At 40.3% G+C, this 22,407-nt stretch overlaps 1 protein-coding gene across 5 annotated transcripts in view; it reads right to left on the minus strand.

Moving 5' to 3' along the window:
- The window catches only part of RNASEH2B (ribonuclease H2 subunit B), a 43,371-nt gene extending 22,670 nt beyond the window's left edge, over nucleotides 1-20,701 (minus strand). For 4 of the 5 annotated variants that reach the window (XM_059838991.1, XM_059838987.1, XM_059838990.1 and 1 more), the window contains exons 1-5: nucleotides 20,545-20,701; nucleotides 9,521-9,592; nucleotides 6,478-6,585; nucleotides 4,142-4,218; nucleotides 1,433-1,553 (exon numbers count right to left, since the gene is read on the minus strand). In XM_059838991.1, the coding sequence (XP_059694974.1) occupies nucleotides 1,433-1,553; nucleotides 4,142-4,218; nucleotides 6,478-6,585; nucleotides 9,521-9,592; nucleotides 20,545-20,626 (460 nt within the window). In that variant the 5' untranslated portion in view covers nucleotides 20,627-20,701. The remainder of the gene's footprint in view (nucleotides 1-1,432; nucleotides 1,554-4,141; nucleotides 4,219-6,477; nucleotides 6,586-9,520; nucleotides 9,593-20,544) is intronic. The other variant, XM_059838988.1, reaches the window with a different exon arrangement.
- Nucleotides 20,702-22,407: the final 1,706 nt, after the last annotated feature.

Genomic DNA, 22,407 nt, shown 5'->3' on the forward strand with positions numbered 1-22,407 from the left:
GCAGGAAGAATAGTAATATTACTCCACAATTACGTGCTTATGGAAGCACATAATTCCAACTACTCCAGTCCCAAACAGAATGTGACAACAGCCGTGCTACCTAGATTTTCTGCTCCCTTGTGAAAGAGAGCATTTTCAATAGAAACATTTCTTGCCCTGAAGTTCAAATGCAATTTCCCTATCCTACAGCACATGCACTATATCAAGCCCAAAATACTTAAACTTGTTCACCTAAATTAACGTACAGCTTCCACCCCACCCAAACACCTTAATGCTCTATACAGCTAGAAGGAGGTCTGGTCTTTTACTTAGCAGACTTCATTTTTTCATCACCTTTCCATAGCCACTTCCCAATTATCTGTAGATCATCAAAACATTTCTTCTTTTATAAATATCAATGATAAGGGTCAGCTTGCTTTGTGAAAGGAAATTCTTAATTCTTGTAGCTTTTAATCTATCTTTTAACTTTAATTTCAACTCCTTGGAGGAGCTCTAGTGCATAAGAATCAGAGAGCTTACTAGTTTTGCATTTGGGGATGCAAAAGACTTCCGTACGTTCTCCTGCAGATCTCCATGTGCATGTAGAGAAATCTCCATTCCCTGTCAGGAAGTTAGCAAGCCTAAGCAGAATGCTATTCAAAGGACTGAAAATAAAAACTGAGGTCTTGCATGTTTTGCATATCTGCAAACCTGCAAAAATAATGTCATGCTCCTGTCCCTTCCCTAGAAAGCATATATTGTCCTCACATAAAATGAAAGCTCCCACACCAAAGGGAATTCTGAGCAAAGGTTGAGGAAACTATGTACAGAATTGACAGCTTGCTAACCTTTTTCATTTGAGTTTTCTCCCTCATATACTTATGCATCCCAATCAATTTTTGTATTTAAAAAAAATAAGTCTTTAAGCTTAAACCCACAACACTAAATTATGAAAAGCCAGAAAATCTGTGTTCCTCTGTCTCAGCAGATTATTCATTCTTCTCCAGCTTTTTTCTACTTATTGTTTCAATGCTTTGTGACAAAGAATGAAAGACGTAAAATGGACCACTTCCATGCCAGACCATCCTACACTAAATAAAGAATTTAGAAAAATGTAAAATTCTGATCCAAGTCAAAGAGACTTCATAACATATACAATAATGGCAAGAAGCCAGCTCTGATTGGCTTATCATTTGTATGACACCTAGCAACAAGACTGCATGAGATTTTCAGAGTTGCAGCAGATAACCTAAGATCCACATATTTCTATTCACAAGACTGCAATGACAAGCTCTAAGCCTAAGCTTCTGTTTTTAAAGTACAGCTGTGTCCAGCACTTCAATTGTTTGGTAAAGCAAAAAGCAATATTTAAATGTATCTTGTAATGAGGTGACACTAACAAATTGAGTCTTTTTTTATTTGTCCTCCCTCCCACCGCACCCCATTTTTTCACCTTTTTCTTCTGTTACGTGCTGTATGTACTGTTTAACATCTGCACACTTCAGCAGCAATGGGCAGCTAGGGTATTCTGAGTCTAGCACAACTTGATCAAGTGGCTGGAACTTTCCTTGCTGCTGAAAATACATCAAAGGGATTACAAAAGCATTACTAAAATGTTAAGACACATATATACACACTACACATATGTATATAAATATATATGCATGCAATGGCCATAGCTTTAAAATAAAGGATTTAAAGAAGATCGTATTTTGAATGGTAACACATGACACATTCAGAAACTGATTACAAAGCAAGCTATAAATATTTATTTCAGACCAGTAAATACCTGCAAAATGCTGAACTCTTCAAACACTGCACTTAAAAGGCCAAATTTAAAACAACATGGGGAGAAACTAATGTGAAGTACAGCAGGATTTTTTGGAAGATGACATAAGACACAGTAGTCAGTGTGTGCCAATAGTGTTTTAGACCAAAACCTGTTGGATTAAACCCAGTGTCATAACTTCCATTCAAATTTTGCTTTTCCTTCCACAAAGATAAATCTCAAAGGAGCAGGGCAGCTTCTGGAACACAGTATTAACCTTTCACCTCTGCAAAGTCAATTCCAGTTTGGCCAGAGTAGGGATATAAAGTGATTTTGGCACAACTTAAATAGCCCCACACATGACAGAACCATCAAACAAATTTTGCCATTGCCAAACAATGCATAATCATTCAGCACGGTTTGGCACAACTGGCAACCTTCCCTTTGGAAAGATCCTTTAGTGCATCAGTACAAAGACTCTGTGAACTTCTGCTTAGAGAGTGCGTGGTCTCAGCAGCCAAGGCTGAACTCATTATACTGGTCAGCATGAAAAAACCCACTTGGGGTACACTGCTTTCATGATTAATTAATTCTCTTGCTAGACACTCAGAAGCTTAATAAAAGTAACCATCTATTGTTAAATCAGAATAAAAACCAGAAAAAAATCCCAAACCAACACAGAAAAAGCAGAACCAAGAAAGTATTTGAGAGTTTCTTCTCCCTAAAAGGAAAAAGGCACAATAACTGTGGCAAAAAGAATTTAGGAGAGAGACACAAAAAATAAAACTGCAATAAGCTCTTTCCTATAGATAACTGACCTGCTTGTGTCCCAAAGCAAGACAGCTGCATTTACCTCAGGCATGGGCACAGAGCCCAAGCCAAGAAAGGTGCTGTATAGGAGATGGCTCTGCTCAGAGACACACCAAGCAATCCTGCATCACACTATCAAAATCAAAGGACAGTGCAAAGGATGATTCTATGATATCCAGCGATATCCATCAGTTCAAGCTGGAAGTGACTGTGCTGCATTCAGGCTAACCTTGCCACAAGACTGCAGAATGCACTAACTTAGGCAAGGTGCTGCAGGAAAGCATTTGCCCTTTTTTAGAACCCACAACAGCTCTATGCATTTATCCGGCATCATGCCTGGCCTAGAAAATCAGAAAATCTAGAAAACAATGTACTGAAAAAGTGAAGGGCAGCCCAGGACTCTTCCCATGCACAGAAACGGCAGCAGCAGCTGTCCTTTACTCAGGCTACCTCAACACCACCCCACAGAAAGAGAGGAGATTTACTACTTCCCTAATTTAAGTTTGGCATAAAGCTTTCAGAGGAATGATTAATTCAGAGTGCAGTGCTCAGGGAACAAACTGAACTATTTGTGGAATGACCTCTTCTGATGGACCAGCCTGACCACCAAAATACAGAATACATCTGCATACCCTATACCTTAAATAATTTAAAAATAATGACAGAACAGTAAGTTACTATTACAAAAGTATAGGGAGACTTTATTATCTTCACCATAAATATTTTGTTCTCCTGCATTGTCCACTTGCAATCTAAAGCAGAACCTTGTAGAAATTCTTTTAGAGCAAAAAGTCTTAGGATGCAAAAAGTGCACTGCCTCCACAAAACAAAACAAACAAGCAAAAAAACAACCAGAAAATCAACATTTCAATTTTATTTTATATTAAAAAATTAAAAATTATATTAATTATATTAATTTTATTTAATTAATTATATTAAAAATTAAAAAATTTATTTTATATTAAAAAAATATCAGAAAATTTGCCTATGACTTTTGATATATTTCAGAAATTTAAGTGAGGTCTACACCCACTATAAATCAATGAACCCAATTTTAATTACCCAACTTTTGGATACTCAATCATCTCATTGTTGCTCTATGATATGGCATCTCTACAAATGTTGTTGCTTCCTTTCAAGTTCAAACTACCACAGAAATGTTCCTCCTTCCTCCTCACAGCATCCAAATTTTTCTTTCTTTTCCTCTTCTTTCCCAAAATAACCATTTTACTGATGCCTCAGAAAGGGTACTAGTTTGTTTTGATGACATGTCAGCATTTTAAATTCAACAGTGCTGGGACAGGCTCTCACAAAAAGACAAAAGAGATTCTCTTCTCTTAAAAAAGAAGGTGATTAGTGCTTGTTGAGATTGAAAGCTGACTCTTGTAGCATAATTTACCAACCAAAAAACTTGATGGAAACAAAAATACTTCTAAGTATTAGGATAATACTGCTTAAAAGCAAATTAAATTTCCATTATTATTGAAGGCACTCTTTGTAAAATTAACATAACCTCTACAGAACTGAAGTCAGAAATAATGTTTTCTCCTGAGAATTTCAGATGAAAAAATAAAGCAGGCTTACCTCTTTGTCTGCCTTTATGAGGTAGTAAAGTATCAGAAATAAGGGGTCCATTGGTGTAACAAACAGCAGGCGCCCATCTAGGTGACAGACATGCAAAAGTAAGCTTCCACAATATATTGACTTTTTGGGGCTTTAGGATGTTTTTTAGGAGTGTAAACAACTTTTTTTTTTTTTGAGTAAGAATCCCAATATTTTAATAAAACAAACAGAAAAATAGTATTTGTAATTTCATACTAAAAATACAGAGATAACTTTATCCTCTACCCTACCAAACCAAAGCACAAACTCCACTTCGGGACTTCTGTTTCATGTACTCTGAGTTTTGTCTTTTTTCTGGACTGTATTAAAACCAGAAAAATTGAAGCTGCCCTCTATTGGCAGATTTGGGGGCAACAGAAATTGGATTGGCACACCAGAGATATTCAGCAATACTCCACCTCTAACACTGGGCAAGGTAACACAGCACTGGCAGAAGAGACAGGCAGGACAAGAAAGAATTGCAAGGGCTGGTTAAGTGAGAGCTGCCTTCATCTGCAAAGGGAGAATCTGGTGCAGTCTCCTAATGGAACAAAATAAACTTAGATCCGAATCCATGGCTCAGTGTGCTGCATTCAAGGTTACACACAAAGGAAGAACTTGGTCTCCCATTGAAACAGACACCTCTGCCCATCTGGAGTTCATTGCAGGACAATGGCTTAGTCAGGCCTTTTGTACAACTGCAGATAATTGGAAACAACGTAACATCAAGGAAATTTACTAATGAGACCTAATAATTGATGACAATTTGACTGTGATTAGCAAATCAAAAGCAAATAAATGTAATTTTTTTTGTTTTAAATCACATGATTAAGATAATTAAAGAAAAGGCAATCCTATTATGATGGCCCTAAAACTAAAAAGAGATCATGTGGGAAGAATGTGTTTCTGGCAAAGCTGATATCCAACCTACCATGTGTATTACCAATATGATGTTCAGTGTGAGGCAAAGCAAGCATCAGGACTACTTACAAACACGAAAGCTTTGATATTGAAATTGGAAAGAAAAAGATCCACTAGCCACTTTCTAAAAGCTTCCATTTAAATGCTTTCCACCCAACCTCCAGGAAGTTATTTTTGTTTGTTCTAAAGATTCAGACTCACTAGAAGTGTATAAAGACCTCTGCCCTTCTCTGCAGATAACCAGATAATTTGTTTTAACTGCAAACGCAAAGATTTTTTTTTTTTAATTGTTCTTCTCCTGACCCTTTCAGAGATACAGCAGCCCTAACATTCAGGAACAATTTTTTCACTGTATTTTTTAAAGAAAACTGAGGACATGATTTCTTAAGGCAACTGTTTCCCAAGGGCCAAAATAAAGGTTAGAAAGGGAGAGAGAGAATACAATGTGGACATAATTGGGAGCAGGGAGCAGACCCAGTCTGTTGGCTCACCCCCAAGAAGAGCAAGGAAAAGCTCAGAGACATACTGCTTGCACTGCTTTATGTGCCTGCAGAGGATGTTTAAAAGTTAGCAGACACTTTGGGATATTACTGTTAAAGAAGGCATATGTCTGGAAGGGTTGCTTTTATTTATTACTATAAATGGACTTTTCTCTAATGAAAAGGAATAAAACAAATATACCTTAATCTTCTGAATTAATACTTATGGACATGCTGGTCTGTGGACATGCTGGCAGAGAAACACTGCTACAATAATATCTTTACTGAAAACGGATTGTGAAAGCCGTCACAAACAAGTTACACAAGCCTCCTCCTCATTTTCACAAAGGTGAGCAGGATCAGAGAATGTCCAGGATATTACAGACCAGCTCCCTTCAGAGAGAACACTGAAATAGCAGCTTCAGACCTCTGAGAACCCAGCACTCAGGCTGGGAACTACAGAGGCAATTTAAAGAACACAAGACCATACATTCCAGTGCTTGAAGCTTTAACACACCACTTTGCTTGGCTAGCTAAGGCCTTCCTGCCCTTTCTTTTCTTTCCCATAGGATAATACACATTAACTTACAAAGATTGCTGGTGTGATTGACAAGGAAAGCTAACTATTTTATGGCACTTCAGTTTAAACACAATTGAATTACTTACCCCTCCTTCCCCCTTCAAAAATGACAAATGAACATCAGTCTAATTGAGGCTGCCAAAGGCAACCTTTCAAAGAGAAATGACAATGCCCCTGGTTAAATCCATATGGCACATGAGTCTATCAGAAGGTGGGGATATGATACAGCATGTCTCAAACAACAAGGAAAAACACCTGTAAATTTACTAGAAGAAAGAGAGAAGGTCTGTGTACAAACATTGGTTAAAGATGGGGGAAAGACACATTATCCAACTCACCCTGTTGAACAGTCTGACCTATAAACCAGGAACGACGTTCCTCATGGAAAGCTTTTACTTCAAACAGCTGCTGTGCACCACTATTGAATAAGTAAAGGGTTGCTTCCCCTGTTGAAAAGAAATCTGGTTTGTGTTTGTGAGCTTTCAGAAAAATCAAAAGAATACCCAATATGTTTGAAGAATGTGCCTTATATACATACAGACACACAAACATACACACAGTCTACATAAACTCACTACAAAGAGAGCTCAGACAAAAAACACTATTATATACAGATGTTCATTTACCAGCTCTATAAACGAAACTGAATTTGAATCAATAAATAAGATGTGTGAATAGTTCATCTTACAACACAAAGCCTTTGATCAAAACCCAAATCAAAATCATTCAAGAAATCAGCTTTTTTCTGCAGTGAAGAGGGAAGGTGGAAAACAAGAGAATTCCCTCTCCTTCCATGATGTTTGTCTTGAGGATATCAGACTCTGGGTTAGTGGAACAAAAGCCTCAAACCTTTCATGGACAATCTGAAATACTCTTTTTTTTTTTTTTTTTTTGTGCACCAAAATGGATTGTGATGACTCTGTATGGGTAGACCTATAAAGTAAACAAGGAAACTAGAAGAAGTTGGTTTGAAGCGCCCATCAGAACCTTAATAGTTGGGAAAGGAAAAGGAAAGTTTTATTTTAGGTCATCCCACAACACAGCTCTACCATTAGACATTAGTTTTAGGTTACAATAAAAGGGTGACAAACACATTGCAAACAGGACTGGCATTTTTCATATCTGAAATGGGAAGTTGCCACAACTACAGAAGGGGCCACTGAAATGTGGTCAGCTGAGTCTGTTGGCTGGACTGCTTCTATCTTGGTTATTAATCCATCCTCATGAAACGAGAGCAACTACAGCAGGGCTGTCCTGCTCAGAGCACATAAATTGCAAAGCTGCAGTGACTTGCAGATGATGGGCTGGCTCAGAGAAGCCTCAGTGTAAGCCCTGAAAGCTGACATCAGCACTGCTCTTCTCAGTCTGCAGACACCCCCAGGTGCGGAGGGAGGTCAGCAAAAATGGGCAGAGAGATGAATTCCCAAAAATGACTGGTAATGCATTTTTTTCCCCTTTATCCAAAAGGCTGACCAGATGTTTAACCTCACTTAAGGATATAATTTCAGTACTCTGATAATTTTTCTTTTGGGTAGGGGAGGAGAGGAGCAATGAGTAGTCATAAGCGGGGAGCAGAAATTTCAATCATTACCATGTGCACCCTCAACAAGGGTCTACACCACAGTTTGATCAGCTCCATATCAAACTACTCACAGAAGTGCTGACTGAACAACTTAAGACTCCTACCAGGGAGTGTGCTAGCCAAATCCAGTGGTGAGCTACAAAATCTTGGGGAAAGAACCCTTCTTATTATATAAGTACAGCTCCTTAATTTATGTCATTATGCTAAAAGGACAGTCACCATGGGTTCCCTACAGTATTGTTAGACAGGAACTGCAGGGAATGGAGACAGAACCTGGACAGCTTTGCTCACAACTTCACTAATGGTTCTTGTGGTACTTCTGAATTGCAGTCTGATCCTACTTTACAGTCTTTGTAAGGGATAGAAATCTTGTTCTTTTTACCTGTCTATATAAAGGACAAAGCATGCTTTTATTTAATAAAGTGCTTAGCATCAATTCTATAGTGTGCTGAGTCCTTCAGTGCCTACTTATACAGCATCTGGCATCAACAATTCATCTGTTAGACACAAAGGTAAGGAAAAGACATTAATAGCGTGTTCTCAGTTCTTCCATTTTCAGACTTTGTATTTATAACAGGCTACATAACTAAAAGTCTATGCAGGCCTATAAATAAGGTCCTGTAAATTCTAAAGGAACACACCCAGACAATCATTGCACTTTAGGTTTTCCCCAGAAAACTTTCCCAAGATCTCTGATTCTACAAGGTAAACAGATGTCTTTTTACACAGAGAAAAACAAATTAACATCTATGCTTTTTAGAAACATAACAAACTGTAAAGGCAGTATGCTACAGCAGGAAATAATAACACAGGTGGAAATTAGATGTGGCTTTATATTCCCATTGCAAATGTGAGTAATCAAGAAACAGGTATCATGATGAGCAAGTGATTTTACATTCTGTATCATTATTTTTGACAATTTTCATCTTTCAAGAACAAATATGGTTCCTCCACTGTGACAATAAAATTCATCTGAAGCCTCAGTTACACACATATATGTAAATACATATAAATACAAGCAGTCAATTTCAGACCAAAACCATAAAACTTTAATCTACAGAGAAGAAACTAGCTCAGGCAAAGAAAAAAAAAAAACAGCATGAAAAACGTTTCTCAAACAGAATGTTAACCCCAACTAAGGCTTGCTGCAAGTTTCTGTTGCAGCATCATACACTCCAATTATTAATTAATCATAGAATAATTAAACATCCTTGACTAAAAGAACAATATGACTAGAAGAAAGCAACGGTGGGATGGTGGTGTCATTGAATTGCCTGCATTTGCTGGTCTTTCTAATATACTTTGAATTCGAAGTGCCTCATCCTCTGTTAAGGAGAAAAGAGACAACATGAACCAGCCACGAGAAGAAAATTAGATTTAAAAATGAAAAGAATTAAAAAGCTTGGTAAGGACAATTGAATCACTTCTTCTAACTCTATTTATTTTATAGCATAAGATGAATGCTAAGAAGCCTAAATTTGGATTTAAAAAAAATCTTGGACTCAACACCCAACACTCTAAGCTCCCCAAAACTAATGCACTTAAGAACAGAACTTAAATTACACCCCTTTTTTGTTCTGCCAATATTTCTGATGAATAAACAGTTCAACCAATTAAAATTATAAAAGAAATCCTAAATGTTTGCACAGCATTAACCATCTGGCATAACCAGCAGTATCTTTGGCACTAAAGACTTGTACCTATCATCATTACTTCAGCTTTGAGAAACATGAGTCTTTTGGTGGTGGAGAAAATCAACCAGAATTTTAACAAGCTCATGTCACAGTTCCAGAACTTGCCTGTGCTTGGGTTGCGCAGTTTCGTAAACAAGGGTTCGCTGTCAGGTGTCTTTGGGGGGTCAATTGCAGCCTCTGTAGGGGGAGAGGAAAAAGTTAGGAACTTGTAAATTGTGAAGTATTTCACATCTGCTTCACCAAGACATTCAGAATTAATTGGATTGACACTTTCTGAAAACACACACACACACATCTGTCTAAAAACTGTATGCCTCAGCCTAAATTCATCCTACCTGATCAAGGCACTTAAATTATGATTCCAGACTTCCTGGCACTCTCTGTCACAGGAAAGATATGCACCTGGGGATGATTTAGATTTTGAAAACCACTTCCCCCTAGAGAGCCTTCAGGCAAGAGAGCTCCTAAAATTGACATCCCAGTTAAGTAAGATGAACTGATATGCCGCCCTGATTAGTCACAAAGACAATGAGACTGCTTTGGTTAGTCAGGCCAAGCACAACGTGGACATTAAGAAAGTCCAAAAGGTAAAATACACATGGGAAGAAACTATCGTTTAAAGCTTTCACAAAGTCAGATTATGCAGGAATTAGCCTATTCTAGTTGTTATGTTTGTGAAAAACATGCACACTTATTTATCTGTTATGTATAAACTTGAAATATAAAGACTGCATTTAGTTCCCCCCACAAGAAAAAGAAGCTGAGAGAATGCAGCACCTCTGGCTGAAGCCCCTCACAGATATTTTCTTTCCTTTATCTTTGAACAAACAGAAGATAAAAAGCAGAGCCACAAAGCTGTAATTTTTTTCTGTGAAACTGAAAAAAGAGAGAAACAGCTACCACAAGGACGCTGACTCAAGTACAAAAAAACACATCTATAAGCATCCCCAGTTAATTATATTCTAGCCAAGTTCTCTTTGTAGGGAAAGTCTAACTTATATTTATGAAAACAACTTCCCACATCTCAGTAAAGAGCACCATGACAGCATCATCTTTCTTAGCCTGCACACTGCCAGTTCTGCCTCAATTCCTTTCATACAGGCATTCATCAGAGTAAGGAAAATTACTAAAGCATTTCACATATATAATGAGTATCCAGACCCCAGAGAATGGACTGACAGAGATCAGGCTGATGTTTGTGTTACAGTGCTGCTGAGGAAAGCAGAGAGGAGCAGTAGAGGCAGACTGCATGATTCTTCAAAGGAACAGAAGCGCCACATTGTCCTTCCCCTTTCAGTAACATCCAGCAGGTTTGGGAAGAGGGAGGTGGCACAATTCTTTGGTAAACAGGGAAGTAGGAACAACTGAAAGTAGCTGTCTTCTCCCCTAGGTGAAAGCCCCAGCATATCTGAAATCTGAAAAGGACAAGTGGACTTTTCACACCTGGCTCTTTACTAACACCTTATGGGGAGGAAAAAAAAAAAAAAAAAAAAAAAAAAGCAAGCCCCAAATAACTCTCAACCTTCATATCCTTCATATCCACCCCTTGTTATTCAGTTGTGCCACCAACAGAAGTTGCCCAGATAAAGACATAAGCAGGACACAAAAACCAACTGTGTTTAGTGATAAAAATGTTGGAGGGTAATAATTCTCAGAGCTGTTCAGAGAATTTGAAGTAATTTTCTTCTCTTCAATACTCAACTGAGTCTTCAGGTGGCTTCAAAAAGTGCTTCAAAAAGTTTCAATATAAGTTGAGGGCTTTTAATGGAAAAAATCCGTATTTGCTAAGCAGACTTGCTTCATATGCTGATACATAAACATATGGTTGTCAAGCTACATTTGCCCTGGCAAAGGCGACTTTCCAATTTCTAGAGCTGTGTATATTTCAATTCTTGACCACAGTTTAACATTAGTGTATTTTTTGTTACTTTTTAAAACACTGAAGTGATTAATGATAGTGAAAGAAACACACTGCACGTGTTTACTTTGATGTGTTTCACATGAACATATTAAAATATACACAGTAAATGTGAGTTTCAAACTTTAAAACAAAAAGCAAAACAAAAAAACCCCAAAGGAACTTTCAGCGCTTGCTTGCTCTGCTTTCTTCATGCATAGATTGATGAACACTGGGAATGAGTCCAGCTGAGCCCAAAGTTGCATCTTGTCAGCAATTAAGTTGACAATCCTTCCTAATTTTTTGCTGGTTTTAATGACATTTGCATCTTTACTGGGTTGAGATGTTCTCTTCCTAACCTGCTAGTAATACACTGAATTTATCCATCTCTGCTAAGCCTGGGGGACACCTATAGGTAGGCAGCACTGAGTGTAACAAACCCAAGGAATACAGTCTCCCTTCTCTTCCTCATAATCCTTTAACTCCCCAACCAGATAACCACCCTCCTTCATCCAGGCCTGCCCCATGGTATCCCAGGCTCAGCACCCTCTCTCTGCCCCTCTGGCCCTGCCAGGAGCTCTTCCCCAGCTGGTGAAGAGCAGCACAGCCCTGCCCAAGGGATTCTTTGGCGCTCCTCAGGCTCCAAGGGGCTCAGCACAGCACAGACAGCAGCAGGGATCAAACCCCAACCAACAGCCTGAGCTACAGGCTTCTGTCCCAGTATCTCAGAGTGTACCTCACACTCTCCACACAGCTGCCATGGAAAAGAGTTTGCCTGAAGGGACATGCACACACACAAGGAGAAGGGAAGGACTGGGCAAAGGCCAAAGCGGTTTCTTTGAGTTTCTTTAACATTCAATTTCCTCAAAATGTAAGCAGTATTCCACTCCATTTCCAGGGGCATCTGAAGTATATTTTTGTTATAGATTGGCTTACTATATGTCAAGTTGGCAGACAAAAAAAAAGAGGCAATTGGAAGAATGCCTGCTTGGAAAACTGGATGCAGTATTAATATGGCCTTAAGGGCAAAGAAGGCCCTATTTATCTGAATTTAAATACCTCACGAGTAGGAAAATGCTGAGCAAGGGATTTTTGATGTTAGGTGTCCAAACCTAACTTATTTGTGTTCTGGATTGTAGCCAGGAAAGGTAACTGGATTTCTTTAATGCCATTACATTTATCAGTCCTTCTACTTCAGCAAGGATCTCTTATAGCTAAGTAAACACAGACTTCTTAAAAAGCAGTACTGCAGCCATTTTCTATCAAAACAGAGAGTTAAACTAGGTTAGGAATTTTTTTTTCAATTTTAAGGTTCACCTCCAGATAAGAAAACCCCCTACAGAAAATAAACAGTAAAAAGTAACATTACAGGAAGAGGTGTTTTGTTAAATTCTAGAGGAAAACATCAGATGATTGCCACTATGCTTATTGTAACAGTTCCCATAGCTCAGCCCTGACAAACTCGGTCATCTACAAGAATACCTGGGGGAGAGAGGCGAGAGCTTTTTGAACAGTACACTCTCTACCAACAATGGCCCACAGTCAGGTCAGCTCACTAACATGCCATTACAGCATGATTTTCTCCTAGGACAACACACACTACAATGATATAAAAAACTGACAGAAGGGTACAGAGGGGCTCTATTAATCCTGTCTCAAGGAGGCATCTCAGCCAGCAAGTCACTCTTTAAACTGCCTGGGAAGACAGAAGGCAGATACTTCCAGGAGGCAGCTGAAGAAAAAGAGAAAAGATTATTGTGTTTCATGGAGGTCAGACGTACAACCAGGAAAATTCTATAAAGTACATAAACAAGACAAAGTTAAAGTTAACCAGCTTTCAAAGGATTTCTGGCAATAATTTCTTCCACAATGGATAGATATGAGGCGCTAATGAATCTGGTCGTTAAAACAAAAAAGCGTTACCTGGTACAGCAACATAAATAAATTGAAAAACAACATAAAACTCCCACTAAGAGCTATGAAACTGTTATGGATGATGCAAAGTCTATTCATCTTTTAAAAAAAAATGCTTATAGAATACTATATATAACAGACTAATATCAAGTTATATGGAGTTCCCATGCAAAAAGCTGCCAGCCAAGCAAGCAAAAAGGCTGTAAATATCTGTCAAATGCGTAAGAGGAAAAAAACCCTGAGAGCACAAATTTCCCAACCACCGCCACCCTGAAAAGAAAAAGGACTATTTAAGTCTGGAAATAAAAAGTTAAGATTTCATTTAAAACCAGATATTAAACCATACGTCACCTACACAAGTCTTTTCCATTCCCTTCTTAACTTCTAACTGTGCATGAAAGGTGTGTCAGATGGAGACATTATGATGGAGCCCACTAAATAGACATTTTATGGAAGACTTTAAACTGTATAGCCTAAGGGTACAGATAGGTTAGATCTATTAAACATTTTATTTGTGTTCTTTTTAGAATCTCAACCCTCAAGGAAATGGCTTTAATTCACTGTCCATGTCCTTTGTTGTGCAGCATGCCCTGAAAAATAGCCTAGTGAAAAATAATTAATAAATCCAGTACTTTGTATCACCCAAATTTTTGATAATTTTTCTAAGTTACAAGGTAATTAACTGCAAGTATAATAAATGAATTCAGGTATGCACAGACTGAGAACACAGTCTGTATCATAAGTGGCTTCAAATGACCGAAGATCACAATCCATAGAAAAGTGCAGTCCTGGGGTCTCCAACTCTGCTCCCTTCTTGTTTTGTACCACCGAAACTAGTAAGCTCATGGCCCCACAGCGAGTCAGCTCAGTTCACTTATCCAACTGAGAAGAAACCACTCACAAAGAAGAAGTAAATAACTTTCAATCCTATCAGTAAGCTCACTGGAACAAGAGACAGAACCCATGGCAGGAGCAGATGGCATAGAATATATCCTACTCCACATGTGACACAGGTGTCTTTGACCAATGCACACGAATTAGAAAACCAGATCATGTGTGAATTGACAGAGTTGAGAAAGCAGGAGAGGAGCCACAGGTCTACATTGTTGCTTCCTTGGCTCACAATACTCAGGGGAGCACTGAGCAGAACAATTCACCTCTGTAAACAGCCAATATTTTGCAGGTGCTTACATAAAAGGTATGGGTTTGTACTTGCCCACATTTGATTTCTGGAAATAATCGTTATTCAGTTATGTAAACTTGATGTTACCTCACCACCTTATTCCTTCTATGACTGTACATTGTACTTGCTTCAGTGAGGGGACTTTTGCCATGCTTATTGTAAAAGACAGAATGATAATCAGTTGGTAATCATGGTATTTATTATTTGGTGCCCTAAGGAAACAATGTTTAATGTGACATAATTTAGAACATTGTACAATAAAAGACAGAATCTAAAAAAGGCACTGTTTTCTATCTTGATCACAACTTCAGAAAGAAATTCTACTTGACAGTTTGAATGGTCTTTTGCTCCAGGACAAAAGGCAATACAGCTGAATTTAAAGACTTAAGCCTGAGAGCATCTTTTGGCTTCCCTTTGTGCTGGCACAATTCACTTCTTAGCCAAAAAAACCCCATGTTCATGGACTCACTAGTAGCAATGGACAGTACTAATTCACCCATTACTGAAGTCAAGATGCCTGGCAGAACATGCAGAGTTTCAGCTGAATAAAGGGGAGGTCAGTCTTGAGAAGTTCAAGAACTGGTTATCACTTGAAAGGATAAAAACTACAGACTTCCCTTCTCAATATTTATAGGGTCAGCACTGGTGCAGCTGTATTACTGGCTGAATCAGCCCTATTCCCATATGCAGAGAGGCCTAAGTTGGCATATGTTGGTCTCTTCCAAGCCAGATGGCAGAAAGCAGAAGTGGGAGATGGTGTTACACATTAAAACATCTCTTTTCAGTTATTTTATTTGCTATGCTTCCTTCTGGCTCCTTAGCTTGCCAGTTATATCTGCTTTATTCACGGCAGAGCTCAGTACACCTTTTAGGAGATGACATGTAAGAAAGAGTGCAAAATTACCGGCAGGCAAAAGGCTTTGTTCAGGAGATGCCAATGCCAGTTTAAGGGGAGGTTTAGTAAAATATGCCCACAGAGTGCTAACTTCTAAAATAAGCATATTCACATTCACCTGATTAAAAAGGTATATAAACATGTGCAATTATTTCATATAGGTTTTCTGATGTTTTGACTCAGCTGTTAAAAAAATACATATTTCTTTATTGTAAACATTATTTCCAAGTTCTTTACCTAGATTATTCTGGGAAAGTATTCATGTTCAATTATTCTGCTCAATTTTGACACTCATTACAATTTTTGATTCAAGCACCCTAACAGCCCAGCAGTGTGATCTATTTCGTAGCAGATAAACTGAATTTGTTTAAAACACTAAGTGAAAGCATGTATCAAAGTGCAAGGATGGAAAAAAAATTAATGCAAAACCTGTCTACTTCTGTTTTTAAAGCAAACCACTTTCACAAATTAAGTATTCCACAGCTTCTTATGCTATGACACCTTCTCTCACTAAGACCCAAAATTTTCAAGTCAAATACTTCCTCGGTTACTGCATGGAGACAAAAGTTCCTTAGTCTCAACTGAAAGGATGGAGGATTAATTTAATGCGTGCTGATGCCCCATGGTTTGGCATCGCAGTCCATTTATTTCTGCCTCCATTTGACTTTTGGCATATATGAGATTTGTTCAAACATTTTGCCAAGTATAATTTGAAACTGCTCCTTTTATTTTTGAATAAGTAAGTCCTAAAAATAATAGGATTGTTAAATTTCCCTCCCCCATTGCAACCCTTCCAGTTCTATTCATATGGCAGTTCCCATAAAACAATAAAAGAGCTAATCAATTTACTGTTTAAGAAAACAGCAGACTGAAAAAATGTGCTCAGCTAAACTTGTGTAGCTCAGAAAAACAAAGGTTGAGAATAATTTTCAGCAAGCAGCTAACCCCTACTTATTTTCCTAATGCAGACAAAGACAGAACATATTAAACATATCAGTCTTAACTTTAGGTGTAGAGGGGAACATCACACTTAGAAAACTGCCTTCAATTCCTGACCTCTTTGCTAAAACCAGTGAAGGATATAAATAGTTTCAGTTCTGACATAACACCTATCCCTGAGGAATACTGAAAAAGAGACTGTCCTTCACACCAATCCTGTTAAGCAGCTAGTGTGATTTTGGTAAGACCCATTTGAAGCCATTGCATAAGAATGTTTATTTATTATACAGAGCTCAGATCACATCTATGTCAGACACAGTGACTTTACCACAGTATCTGAGAGTATTCCAAAGCCCTGCCTTTAGATTTAGATAGCCCTAAAATACTGCTGGGTCTCAGCAATATTTATCAGTCTAGAAAATAACTTCTAGCTCTTATAATTTTCAGAGAACACATAAAAAATGGTAGTTCCATGGCCCCAGATGAAAAGGTAGGTAGAAATTTCCTACATTCACATTAAAAAGTAGCAGTATTTTTTTTAAGTACATGCATACTCAGTAAATACAGACAGAATCTGCTCTATTAAAGCACATCATTAGTAACTTTGTAGCCGAGAGAGAGCCAAGATTTAATCCCCAGGAGCTACTACTTGTCTCTTGTACCTGTTCAGTAGCTAGACCAACAACAGAAAGCCATTACAGCCATTTCTACATTCTCACGGAAAAGCAGTTTGGATACAAGGGTAATGTAACAGACTTGATTACCAAACTCCCACTAGAAATGCAGGAAAGCACTATCTGGAAACTCAGCCATCCACCATCGAAGCCCGTGTGGTCCTTCAGGACTCGTTAGCACGCTGGTGTCTCTGTACCATGATTCCTCCAGAACTCCAGATTCGGGAGGTCTTCTTAACCATCGACGTCAACTACTCTGCACAAAGCAAGCTCAGATCCAGATTTCCAGCCAAGCTAATAAAATCCCCTGGAACATGGAGCACAGCACAGAAACACCCAAGTGGGTCTACACAAAGCCAGCTTGGTCCATCAGGACTTATTAGTTCAGACACTGTCTGAAAGCAGCTGCACTGCAAAGCTGGTTCTGGAAACAGCAGAGATGTGTTAACATGGCACAGCACTTGAATTAATAAACTGCTAGTGCTGAGCTGAGCATGCCCCAGGCTAAATCTGGTGCCTGGTATATCCACTGCACAGTTAATCTGCAACTGCAGAGACAGCCCTAAGAGCTGACTCTGTTTCAAGGCTAGCATGCACAGCTCTACCACTACCAACACGACCAAGTTTTCTGTCCTTTCACCTTCCTCCACAACAATAAATTCCTCCATCTACCCTGAGCCTTGCTGTTTGTTCATTGTTTTCTCTCCTGGCCATTCACATCTATTTCTCAACCTTTCACTACACATCCCCAATAAGGCTGCACAACGTACATCAGTGGCTTCCAGCCTTTCTGGAGTGATGAACATGGATACCACCCTCTTCTCACCCTGCCTGAGCAGCACGTCCTAACTCCTCTTCCACCACTTCTGGCTTCCCTCTTTGTCCTGCCCTTGGTGGTTCAATCCCTAAACAAGGAATCATTACACTTACAAAAACAAATAAAAAATATTATTGTATTTGCATGTCAAATTGTCCTGTCTTCATGGAAAAAAAGCAAATATCAGCATCATAACACCATCACAACACCTCTCACCAGGCCAAGGACAGACTACCATCTCTAAAGGTAAAATTTGCAATCTCACGCAGAGGTTGCTTAGCAGTCAGCTCAGACATGACTGTCCAAGGCTCTTCTTTTCCCTTCCTACTTGGACTCCCTTTGTGTGATTCCCCCACGCCAAACAGCACACTTGTCTTGGTGTGGCAGAAGGGCTGGCGAGGGCAAAGACTGGCTCAGTCAACCCCGCTTCCCCTCCCGACCTTCACCCACCTCTACAAACCATGCAAAGTAACTGCTGAGCATATGGTTTGTAACTCTGCCCTGTGATGTGCAGGCATGAGAGGACCACTAATTACCAAACTTTTACAGTGCTGGAAATTTGACAGAATTAATCACTTGCTACAGAAAGTGGCAGTCTGGGCCTCTAAAAACAGTTCACACCATAGGTAAAAAACTCACTCTGACTGCATTCCTCTAGCCAGAATCATGACTTCAACAAAGAACAGGTGCAGTTCTACCTGACAGAAGAGATTTCTTGTTTCTGAGCTGTTTCCAGAACACTGAAACCAATACAAAAACTACAAAATCAAAAATGAAACTGAAATTTGTCTCATCAGTCATCACACATGCTCTGAATGGCAGAGCAGCAATTCATTATCCATGCAATATAACAGCATATAAATGTGCACTTAAACAAGGAAATCAGTAGTAATTTCATAACCTTCCATATTAAAGCAGACAAGCTTTTTTTAGTAGACTCAGGAACAAATGGCATTGAACTCACACCCAGAAACAGATCCTGCACTTATCTGCACCAGCTGGTTTTGGATATGTATGTAATATAATGCCATACAGGTATTACGAAGAAAGAGATTGTCACATGAACAGAATTTTACCATTAAAAGGACATTTTTGTTCTAAATCCAACTGCAACCATCTTAATTCCTGAAAGTAATCAGGTATTCCTACTACACATTCTGCTAAATAGCCAATGAAAAAATTCAGAGATTAATTCAACAGAGCAGTTATGAAATGCTAAATTGTGATAAGTGGTAACATGTTAACTTAAAAAAACTTTTCTGAAAATCATGCTAAAACTAAACTAAAATCATGAAATTGTTCATTTGGCTGGCTCTCATCAGCTGTGGAATTCTGAATTTATCAGCCACAGACTTTTTTTAAAAATCACTATGTGCTTTGAAGTTCAACTAAGGCTTAATAAACTTTCTTACAGGTCTGGAGTACTATATAAATTTTGTCAGAGCTGTGCTGGCATAATTGGTAATACAAACTGTCTGGCTTCATGAAAGTTACAAGCTCTGGCTCCAATCCTGCAAACACTTACTGAAGAATTTAACTTAGTCCACAGAACTGACTACTCATGCATAAGCTAAGCATATTTGTAAATATTTGCACAGTATGGACATCTGTTGGCATAGCCAGTCATCTGATATGAGATTCAGCTTTAAATCCTAGTCTGCATAGAGTCAATATTAAAAAAAGGAATTCCTCACTTTATAAATTCCTTTCTTAGGCATCAAGCATGTTAGATACCAAAGGGTGGAACCAGAAAGTTAAAACTAGAGGAAGAGAGGAATCAGTGAAATCATAGCAATTGGTTCTGTTTCCCATGTAACTAGAGAAGCCTGGTTTCTTATGGGCACATGTCTTAAGACTGAGCTCCTGCCTTATTTTCAACCTTTGCTGAACAAAGCTCTTGCTATACCTTTCCTTCAGTGGTGCCATTTACAGCATTTCTCACAACATCACAGGCAAAGCTCAGAAAATTACTCCAAAGAACTCATCCTTTTTATCAGGCTTGGTTATTAACACTCTCCAGTTAATGAGTGAGTTAGGAAATAGCCACAGTACAAAGCTGGCCCACAGATAATCATGGAAGTCTCACTTCCTTAAAAACCAAGCTAGAAAAAGACAGTTATGTCTCCTTCCTCTTAATGTCTTGGCATTTGAACACATCCGATTTCACTCATCCTCTTTAACAGCAAAATATTTTGCGATCTGTTTGTTTAAACCTATACTAGGCAGAAATACATGTAAGGAGCAAAGGCATCCTCCCAGTGATTCAGCGCGGCATAGGAGAGAGTGAGCCTCCGCAACACAGTGGATATTGCAGAGCTCTCCTGTGGAGTTCTGCTGCTTCACAACCAGGAGCTGAGGAGATCTCACTCTGGTTTAGGACTGAAGTCTGTTTGACAGCTGTGGCTCAGGGCACTACACCGTTTCCTTCACACACTGCAGGAAGGGACTAAGGGGATGGAGGCAAGGTGGGCCGCCAGCTCCGGGGAGGGGACAGCCAGACCCCATCAGGGACATCGGTGGCAAGAGCCCTTGGTAAAACGCTAATAACAGACATAAATTAAACGCACTAATCCAGCGAGGGAAACGGGGTCCCTGGAGAGGGGAGGGCGGGTACCGTGCGGGGACTCGTGTAGAGGCCGCGTCCCAAAGCGGCCTCAGCACAGCCGGGCGGGGCCCGGCCGACCGCAGCAGCCCCGGCACCTGCCCCAGGCCCTGGGGACGAGAGCCCGCCTCCCGCCCGAGCCGGCCGGGGGGCGGGAGAGCTGGGAGCTGCGGCAGAGCCCCTCCGCGGAGCGACCCCGCCAGGTTACCTGGGGCAATGAGCACCCACTGCGCGGGAGCCGCGCCCGCGGAACGCCGCTCCGCGCCCTGCCCGCTGCCTGCGCCCCGCATGCTCCGAGCGCCCCGCGATCCCGCCGCTCCCGTTCCCGCCGCCGCCGCAACATGGCGGGCGGAGCGAGCCGGGAAGGGAAGGGGCCGGGCGGCGGCGGGGCGCGGCCATGACTCGGATGCATCGCCGCTCCGCCTCTTCCCCTTTCCGGCACACGCAGGGAGAGGGCGGTACGGACGGGGCAGGAGGGAGGGAGCGCAGGGGGCCGAGCTTCTGCGCTCGTCCGCCCCGCTGGGCGGGCGGGCGAGCAGTCCCGTCCGCAAGGGCAGGGCAGAGCCCGGGGCGCCTGAGCGCTCGTGCTCCAGATGAGCGGCAGAAGTCACAGGGTCCGCAAACAATTAGAAAGTTTTATTATTGAATCGTACACTTAATGTGGAAACTGTGTAAGCACACGGCAGTGGGTTTTGGATATGGCGGTAGGTTGAAAGGGAAGAGAGAAAGGAAGAGATGAGTTAAAGAGGGGCAGAGAGAAAGAGAGAGAAAAGAGATCACCAGTCCTGATTCCAGCATTGATCCTGCTCACGGTCGCAGGGGTCGCTGCCCAGGCTTGGGAGGGGTACCATTTTATGGGTAGTTTTTCTCCACCCTGAAGACAGGTTTCTCACTTTCCGTATAAATTAGTTACCAAGTACAGTCCGATCTTTCTGGAAATGGGTCAGAGGGCTTTGTGGGGCTTGGGTGGTCTTGATCCCCCTCTGCAGTCCTTGTCCGCCTCCTTGCTGCATCATTCCCGTACTGAACTGTACTGTGTTATGCTCCTCTCCAGGAATTAGGACAAGGGTGTTACTCCAGGAAAAGTGCTGCCCCACCTCTGCATGTCCCCCTTCTCCAGCCACAACTTGTTCTATCTCATGGCGTGTCAGTACCGTACTAGTTAGTTCTTTCTAACAGTGTGACACGGCTTCGCACAAACGGCACCGACTGAAGGAAATTCTATTTAAATTCCGTGTATCTTTAGTGTCGAGCAGGTTGTCCTGAATGCCTGTGGCATCTCTATCAGTGGAGGTACTAAAAACCAGGCTGGGTGTTGCTCTGAGCAGCCACTGTAGCTGTAGCCCTGAGGAGGGAGCTGGACTGGACCCTCTCCAGAGGTGCCCGCCAGCCTTGGCCATTAAATGGAACCTCAGTCCTACAAGGCTGGTCAAGGGCAGAGCCACAGTTCTCTCATAGCTGTCATCCTGCCCAGCTGTGTGGGTCATGTGCACAACATGATCCTGGTAAATAGGTTCTTTACCTCCAGATCTCACTGAGAAGCCATAGGCGCAGTACAAAATGCATATTTTCATGCACGTGTAGAAATATGTACGTAAACTTGGCTTTACCCGCACAAGACTGGATGGATGGCCACCTTCCCAGAGATTTAGGAATAAATAATATGTTATCAAAAGTATTAAAGTATACATATCAATTGTAAATCTCAGAGATATGAAACAAATATTAAAAACATACAGAGCAGAACTAACCAAGGCCAGCATATGCAAAACAGCTGAGCTGATGTAAGGCTGAAAAATATAATTTCCTGAAGTTTGAGCATATACCTTCATCACTGAGATTACATTAATCTAAATTTGTTTTATTTTAATTTTTCTGACTTTTTTTTCCACTGATTGAAGTAAGGCAGCATTTAAGTGCCAAAGACTGTGCTGCACCATGTGTTTTGAAGTCCCCAGAGAAATCACTTGCTCTCAGAGTGATTGCAATTTGCCGTGGTGTATGCCTGGATTGCAACACTCACTGATGGGTCTTGTAAAATTCTCCTCACTTCTTGTGTTAGCAAAGAGAG

Source organism: Haemorhous mexicanus, chromosome 2 (assembly GCF_027477595.1).
Source record: "Haemorhous mexicanus isolate bHaeMex1 chromosome 2, bHaeMex1.pri, whole genome shotgun sequence".
Taxonomy (NCBI): domain Eukaryota; kingdom Metazoa; phylum Chordata; class Aves; order Passeriformes; family Fringillidae; genus Haemorhous; species Haemorhous mexicanus.